The sequence below is a fragment of the Oncorhynchus masou genome, chromosome 9, assembly GCF_036934945.1.
Source record: "Oncorhynchus masou masou isolate Uvic2021 chromosome 9, UVic_Omas_1.1, whole genome shotgun sequence".
NCBI lineage: Eukaryota > Metazoa > Chordata > Actinopteri > Salmoniformes > Salmonidae > Oncorhynchus > Oncorhynchus masou.
In genome coordinates, this window is record NC_088220.1 from 75,659,148 (window position 1) to 75,668,142 (window position 8,995).

Genomic DNA, 8,995 nt, shown 5'->3' on the forward strand with positions numbered 1-8,995 from the left:
TTGCCTGGTTAAATAAAGGTAAAAAAAATCATGCATACATCCATAGCTCTGTCTATGATTTCCAGGGTGGTGACATTTTTCCGGCCTCATCCCTCAGCTTTTTACAAAAACACTTGGGGTACAGCTTTGTTATTGTTTGAACTGCATATTGCCTCTGAGGTATGTAGTTTAGCACCTATTATGGTTTCGCAACTGTATTTCTATTTGTTTTACCAGGTAGGCTGACTGAGAACACATTCTCATTTACAGCAACGACCTCGGAATAGTTACAGGAGAGAGGAGGGGGGATGCATGAGCCAACGTAGAAAGGTGAAGAAAGTAGAGCAATCGAGATGAGGAAGTAGAAATGACAGAGAGTGATAGAGATGGGGAAAAGGACACGCACAGGGGAATAGTGAACAGAGCAGAGATGGAAGCAGAGGAGTGGAATAGCCTGAAGGAGAAAATGTCTTTGAAGTGGCAGGAAATGTTTTAAAATTATTTTTGCATGAAGCATAGTTCTCTCTTCCTTCCTTCCTTAGCCATTTGACCGGAGTGGCAATCAATTTTATGAGGCAAATGGAAGATATCATTCAATTTAATACTTGTAATACTAACTGGAGGAGACAGTAATAGGCAATTCCACGGTAACAGAATTGCGCTGAGACTCACTTAAAAATTTTCACTTAAAATTTATGCTAAACAAAACACATTGATTTGAAAGTTTATCAAACGTAAAACTCCATGCAAAAGGACTACCTTTAACAATTTACACTGAAAATGTTGCAAAACACATTCACTGGAAGAATTGTGCAGTAACGGAATTCGTTTTTTATGTGACCACATTTTCCAAAAACTCTAAAATATCTGCTCTGAATTAAGATTCAAAGACGTCTGCAGAAAGAATGGGGTGTCAGCTATGACATGACACACTGACTTTGAAAACATCTATTTTGGTTATTGAAGTACAGTAAGTGAAGTGGAATTACACCCGGTAACGGAATTGCGGTAATGGAATTTCATCATGGATCTAATCTGTACCACACAGAAATAATTATGGATATTCATGTAATTCTCTTCATGTTGATGTATCCTATATCGGTATACAAAGGTATAAATATGAAATATCCTCTCCTGCATATTTGGGGTATTATTCTGCACACTTGCTATTATTTGAATTAGCTCTGCCCCCAAACAACACCAAATCTGAACCAATCATAAATGCCTATGTTTCATAGGTTTGCACAGTAGAGCTCAGTAGAGTACATCAGAGTACAGTACAGTACAGTTGAGTTGAGTACAGCACAGCACAGTAGAGTTCAGTACAGTACAGTACATTAGAGTAGAGTACAGCACAGTCGAGTTGAGTACAGTAGAGTACAGCACGGTTGAGTTCAGTACAGTACATTAGAGTACAGTACTGTACAGTACAGTAGTACAGCAGGGCACAGTAGAGTACAGTACAGTAGAGTTCAGTACTGCAAGGTACTGTAGAGTAGAGTAGAGTACAATAGAGTACATTATATAGGGAAAATGGCTGGTCTAAGGTAAGGCCTAGCATTGGAACAATTTAGACTTGACGAATATGAACATTAGTAAACAGGCTGAGGTGGAAATGAACTGCCATTCAAAATGAGGAGCAAATCAAGGGGAATGTAAAGTACATTGGGCATGCTAATATGCTAACGCTAACAATCTTCTGCCCCGTGGCCACTGCACAGTACAGACACATACTTTCTTTTGTCTTGGCAAAGCGGGGGTGATTTGACACAATGATTGTTTTCACAAGCCGATTAGGAGCTGTGCACCTTTTCTCATCCAATTAGCTGGGTGACGAGTGATCGGGTGAGGCAGCTCTGAGACTGCATGGTTTAACATCCTACATGCCAACGACACAGCAGATCAGTCTGGGAAATCCTGCTCCCATCATTCTAGTAAATATACGGCTCAAAAAATAAAGGGAACACTTAAACAACACAATGTAACTCTAAGTCAATCACACTTCTGTGAAATCAAACTGTCCACTTAGGAAGCAACACTGATTGACAATACATTTCACATGCTGTTGTGCAAATGGAATAGTCAACAGGTGGAAATGATAGGCAATTAGCAAGACACCCCCAATAAAGGAGTGGTTCTGCAGGTGGTGACCACAGACCACTTCTCAGTTTCTATGCTTCCTGGCTGATGTTTTGGTCACTTTTGAATGCTGGCGGTGCTTTCACTCTAGTGGTAGCATGAGACTGAGTCTACATCCCACACAAGTGGCTCAGGTAGTGCAGCTCATCCAGGATGGCACATCAATGCAAGCTGTGGCAAGAATGTTTGCTGTGTCTGTCAGCGTAGTGTCCAGAGCATGGAAGCGCTACCAGTAGACAGGCCAGTACATCAGGAGACGTGGAGGAGGCCGTAGGAGGGCAACAACCCAGCAGCAGGACCGCTACCTCCACCTTTGTGCAAAGAGGAGCAGGAGGAGCACTGCCAGAGCCCTGAAAAATGACCTCCAGCAGGCCACAAATGTGCACAAATGTGTCTGCTCAAACGGTCAGAAACAGACTCCATGAGGGTGGTATGAGTGCCCGACGTCCACAGGTGGGGGTTGTGCTTACAGCCCAACACCGGGCATTACGTTTGGCATTTGCCAGAGAACACCAAGATTGGAAAATTCGCCACTTGCGCCCTGTCTTCTTCACAGATGAAAGCAGGTTCACACTGACCACATGTGACAGATGTAACAGAGTCTGGAGACGCCGTGGAGAACGTTCTGCTGCCTGCAACATCCTCCAGCATGACCGGTTTGGCGGTGGGTCAGTCATGGTGTGGGGTGGCATTTCTTTGGGGGGCCGCACAGCCCTCCATGTGCTCGCTAGAGGTAGCCTGACTGCCATTAGATCAAAAAAATCAAATAGCTAAATGATTCACAGTACAACCCATTTTAAAACAATTCCATATGTAAACTTAGAACAAATGCAATTTTAAACACTAACCATAACCTTTACCTTCACACTAACCCTAGCTTCATGTGAACACCCCGGTTCAGCCCTAACACTAGCCTCAACCACAACACTAACACTAACCCTAGATTCATGTGTACACCCGGTTGCATCATAACCCCAAACCTATCCCGAGCCTCGACCCAACCCTAACCCTAGCCTCCAACCTAAACGTAGCCTAAATCCTAAACCTTAGCTCTAACCCTAGCCTCAAACTTAAAGAATAGGGATAGGTTTGGGGTTAGGGATGAACAGGGGTGTTCACATGAAGCTAGGGTTAGTGTGAAGGTAAAGGTTAGGGTTAGTATTTAAAATTGCATTTGTTCTCAGTTTACATATGGACTTGTTTTAAGATGGACCATGAATCATTTAGCTATTTGATTTGGAATAAAAAATAAAATAATCTTTCTAAACGCTACTACACTAGCTCTGACGCTCGTCGGATGTGGCAGGGCTTGAAAACTATTACGGACGACAAAGGGAAGCTCAGACACGAGTTGCCCAGTGACACAAGCCAACCAGATGAGCTAAATGCCTTTTGTGCTCGCTTCAAGGCAAGCAACACTGAAGCATGCATGAGAGCACCAGCTGTTCTGTATGACTGTGTGATGATACTATCGGTAGCTGATGTGAGCAAGACCTTTAAACAGGTCAACATTCACAAAGCTGCGGGCCATATGGATTACCAGGACGTGTACTCAAAGCATACGCGGACCAACTGGCAAGTGTCTTCACTGACATTTTCAACCTCTCCCTGACTGAGTCTGTAATACCTACATGTTTCAAGCAGACCACCATAGTCCATGTGCCCAAAGAAGTGAAGGTAACCTGCCTAAATGATTACTGTCCCGTGCACTCACGTCAGTAGCCATGAAGTGCTTTGAAAAGCTAGTCATGACTCATCTCAACAGCATCCTCCCGGATACCCTAGACCCACTCCAATTTGCATAACGCCCCAACAGATCCACAGATGATGCAATCTCAATCAAACTCCACAGTGCCCTTTCACTCCTGGTCAAAAGGAACACCTATGTGAGAATGCTATTCATTGACTACAGCTCAGACCTCAACACCATAGTGCCCATGAAGCTCATCACTAAGCTTACAACTAAACACCTCCCTCTGCAACTGGATCCTGGACTTCCTGACGGGCTGCCCCCAGGTGGTAAGGGTAGGCAACAACACATCTGCCATGCTGATCCTCAACACTGGGGCCCCTCAGGGGTTTGTACTTAGTCTCCTCCTGTATTCCCTGTTCACCCATGACTGCGTGGCCAAACACGACTCCAACACCATCATTAAGCTTGCTGACGACACAACAGTGGAAGGCCTGATCACCAACAATGATGAGACAGCCTATGGTGAGGAGGTCAGAGAACTGGCAGTGTGGTGCCAGGACAACAACCTCTTCCTCAATGTGAGCAAGACAAAGGAGCTGATCGTGGACTACAGGAAAAGGCAGGCCCCCATTAACCTTTTATAACTCGGAGGCAGTATTTTCATATTTGGATAAAAAACGTTCCCATTTTAAACGGGATATTTTGTCAGGACAAGATGCTCGACTATGCATATAATTGACAGCTTTGGATAGAAAACACTCGGACGTTTCCAAAACTGCAAAGATATTGTCTGTGAGTGCAACAGAACTGATGTTTCAGGCGAAACTCAGATAAAAATCCAATCAGGAAGTGCTGCATTTTTTGAAACCGCCTCATGCCAATGACTCCTTATATGGCTATGAATGAACTACGAATGAGCTTACATTTTCTACGTATTCCCAAGGTGTCTACAGCATTGTGACGTCTTTCTACGCATTTATGTTGAAGAATAGCCGTAAGGGACCACATTTAGCAAGTGGTCACATCATGGCTCCCGCAGAAAATCTTGCGTAAAGTACACAAGTAGCCATTTTTCCAATCGCTTCTTATGATAAGCCAATTGTGCCGACGGATATATTATCAAATTATTATGTGAAAAACAACTTGAGGATTGATTCTAAACAACGTCTGCCATGTTTCTGTTGATATTATGGAGCTAATTTGGAAAAAAGTTTGGCGTTGTAATGACTATATTTTCCGGTCGATTTCTCAGCCAAACGTGAAGAAAAAACGGGACCTATTTCGCCTACAAAAAATAATATTTTTGGAAAAAATGAACATTTGCTATCTAACTGGGAGTTTCCTGAGTGAAAACATCCGAAGTTCTTCAAAGGTAAATTATTTAATTTGATTGCTTTTCTTATTTTTGTGAAAATGTTGCCTGCTGGTAGCAGAGCCTAGCCATAGCATTATGCCATGATAAACTTACACAAATGCTTGTCTAGCGTTGGCTGTAAAGCACATTTTGAAAATCTGAGATGGCAGTGTGATTAACAAAAGGCTAAGCTGTGTCTCAATATATTTCATTTGTGATTTTCATGTATAGGAAGATTTTCTAGGAAGATTTATGTCCGATGCGTTATGCTAATTAGTTTGAGGCTATGGTTACGCTCCCGCAATCCAGGACCTATATAATAGGCGGTGTCAGAGGAAAGCTCACCCAAGTCATAGACTGTTTTCTCTGCTACCGCACGGCAAGCCATACTGGAGCGCCAAGTCTAGGACCAAAAGGCTCCTTAACAGCTTCTACCCCCAAGCCATAGGTCTGCTGAACAATTCATCAGATGGCCACCGGACTATTACATTGACCCCCCCTCCATTTGTTTTGTACACTGCTGCTACTAGCTGTTTATTATCTATGCATAGTCACTTCACCCCTACCTACATGTACAAATTACATTTTACCTGTACCCCTGCACACTGACTCGGTACCAGTACTTCCTGTATATAGCCTAGTTACTGTTATGTTATTGTGTTCCTTTTTATTATTTTTTACTTTAGCTTATTTGGTAAATATTCTCTTAATCTCTTTTTGAACTGCACTGTTGTTTAAGGGCTTGTAAGTAAGCATTTCAAGGTAAGGTCTATACTTGTTGTATTCAGCGCATTTGACAAATAAAGTTTGATTTGATTTGAACCCTAGCCTCAATATTAACCCTTAGCTCTAGCTCAAACCCTTTCCCTTGATAAAGGACCAATAATCTAATGTGTTGTTGTGTCTCTCCCCTGTAGGGAACGTGTTTCTGGTGAGCCTGGCCTTTGCTGACCTGGTGGTGGCCTTCTACCCCTACCCTCTGGTGCTCTACGCCATCTTCCATGACGGCTGGTCGCTGGGAGAGACACAGTGCAAAGTGACTAAGACCTGTCTGTCTGTCTGTCTGTCTGTCTGTCTGTCTGTCTGTCTCTCTAGCCCTGTTTATACCTGGTTCTAACATGTTTCCTTTGTCCTGATATTGTCCACATTCTGATTGTGCCCACATTTTCAGACAGGTGTATATGATTAAAACTCAGATTATGATCTGACTGTGATCTAATCTTCCTGACCACCTCTGGAGGTAGTCAGGCACATATTGCATATATAATGTGTGAGTTATATGTATGTTTGTGTGTGTATAAGGATGACAATCTTATTTGGACAAGATCCGGACAAGGCTTCTGTCTGCTTTCTTCATTTTATTCTGTCTTTCCTTATTTCTTTCTCAATGTATCTATGCTCGCCTCTTATCTGTCTAGCCCGGATTATACCTGCCTTTTAACATCTGCTTACACTTATAAGATCTGATCATAATCAGATCACAATGCATCTTTTAATAGTCTACACTAAAAATGTGTTTCAGAACCAGGTATAAACAGGGCTTCTGCCCCCCCCCCCCTCTCTATCTCCCTCTTTAGGTCAGTGGATTCCTGATGGGCCTGAGCGTCATCGGCTCCATCTTCAACATCACCGGCATCGCCATCAACCGCTACTGCTACATCTGTCACAGCTTTGCTTATGATAAGCTCTACAGCTACCGCAACACCCTCCTACTGGTGGGGCTCATCTGGCTCCTCACCATCCTGGCCATCATACCAAACTTTTTCGTAGGCTCACTCCAGTACGACCCCAGGGTGTATTCGTGCACCTTTGCTCAGGCCGTCAGTACATCGTACACCATCACTGTGGTGGTGATTCATTTCTTTGTGCCCATCGCCGTGGTTACCTTCTGCTACCTGAGGATCTGGATCCTGGTCATCCAGGTGAGGAGGAAGGTGAAGTCAGAGGTGAAGTCTCGACTCAAACCCAGCGACATGCGCAACTTCATCACCATGTTTGTGGTGTTCGTGCTTTTCGCCATCTGCTGGGCGCCACTCAACTTCATTGGGCTGGCCGTGGCCATCGACCCGGAGACGGTGGCGCCACGGATCCCCGAGTGGCTGTTCGTGGTCAGCTACTTCATGGCGTACTTCAACAGTTGCCTTAATGCCATCATCTACGGCCTTCTCAACCAGAACTTCCGTAAGGAATACAAACGGATTATCATGGCCATGTGGATGCCTGGTCTGTTCTTCCAGGAGGCGTCACAGGGGGGTACAGAGGGTATGAGGAGCAAGCACTCGCCTAGACTGGGACTCAACAACAACGATCACGTCAAAGGAGAGGCTTTGTGACGTTGACGCCAAGGTTCTCTACTCCTTTCCCATGTGTTTTGTTTATTTTTTCAGTCTTGGAGTGCCATTTATCTATATATCTCACTGACTGCACAGTTGTGCTGTTACCAAAGCCTCAATGAACTCTCGGAATGGTGCGGATTAAAGAGAGAGAGCTAGACATACACAAGAAAAGAGAGAGGTGTTGACTGATGATAACTGACTCTGTTATTCACAATTCAAAGAGTGCCATTCATGAAGCATACAGTATACACTACATTACCACGAGTATGTGGACACCTGCTCATCAAACATCTCAATCCAAAATCATGGGCATTAATAGAGATTTGGTCTCACCTTTGCTGCTATAACAGCCTCCACTCTGATGGGAAAGCTTTCCACTAGATGTTGGCACATTGCTGCGGGGACTTGCTTCCATTCAGCAACAAGAGCATTAGTTAGGTTGGGCACTGATGTCGGGCGATTAGACCTGGTTCACAGTCGGAGTTCCAATTAATCCCCAAAATGTTTGATGGGGTTGAGGTGAAAACCAGTGCCAGATCATTATTGTTCCTCCACCAAAGTTTACAGTTGGCACTATGCAGGTAGTGTTCTCCTGACATCTACCAAACCCAGATTCCTCCGTTGGACTGCCAGATGGTGAAGAGTAATTCATCACTCCAGCAAACTCGTTTCCACTGCTCCAGAGTCCAATGTCGGCAAGCATTACACCACTCCAGCCGGTGCTTGGCATTACGGATTGGTAATCTTATGCTTGTGTGCTGCTGCTTGGCCATGGATGAACAGTTATTGTGCTGACGTTGCTTCCAGAGGCCATTTGGAACTGGGTAGTGAGTGTTGCAACCGAGGACAGGCGATTGTTCCACACTACGCACTTCAGCACTCGGTAGTCCCGTTCTGTTAGCTTGCCTATCACTTTGCGGCTGAGCCATTAGTGCTGTTTTAGTGAAAACATCTAGGAGCAACAACAGTTGACCGGGGAAGCTCAAGCAAGGCAGAAATTTGACTTGTTGGAAAGTTTGGCATCCTATGATGGTGCCACGTTTAAAGTCACTTAGCTCTTTAGTAAAGCCATTCTACTGCCAATGTTTGTCTTTGGAGATTGCATAGCTGTGTGCTCGATTTTATTTGCCTGTCAGCAACGGGTGTGGCTGAAATAGCCGAATCCACTGATTTGAAGGGGTGTCCACATACATTATATATACAAAAGTGTGTTCTAACTTATTATGTATCATACTCTTATGTACACCTCAGGCTGTCTGCCTGTTCTCTGCTGCTGTAACAATATGCATTTTAAAGTGGAAACTCCAAAATTATTATTACATTTTTTTACACCATTACACCCATTGCATTTTTATATAGGACAGTGTATTTAAAGACACGTGTTATCTTCACAGTTTCCTCTGTAAGAAAGTTATTTATCACACTTTTTAATTTATTTTCTATATCTATATATTGTTATAATTATGACAATCATTATGACCAGCGTACATTAGC

General features: G+C 43.7%; 1 protein-coding gene across 1 annotated transcript in view; it reads left to right on the forward strand.

Annotated features, from left to right (window-relative positions):
• Positions 1 to 7,616, forward strand: part of LOC135546634 (melatonin receptor type 1B-B-like) — a 75,880-nt gene extending 68,264 nt beyond the window's left edge. Inside the window, exons 2-3 of the mRNA XM_064975223.1 lie at positions 6,083 to 6,201; positions 6,743 to 7,616. Of these exons, the coding sequence (XP_064831295.1) occupies positions 6,083 to 6,201; positions 6,743 to 7,498 (875 nt within the window). The 3' untranslated portion in view covers positions 7,499 to 7,616. The remainder of the gene's footprint in view (positions 1 to 6,082; positions 6,202 to 6,742) is intronic.
• Positions 7,617 to 8,995: the final 1,379 nt, after the last annotated feature.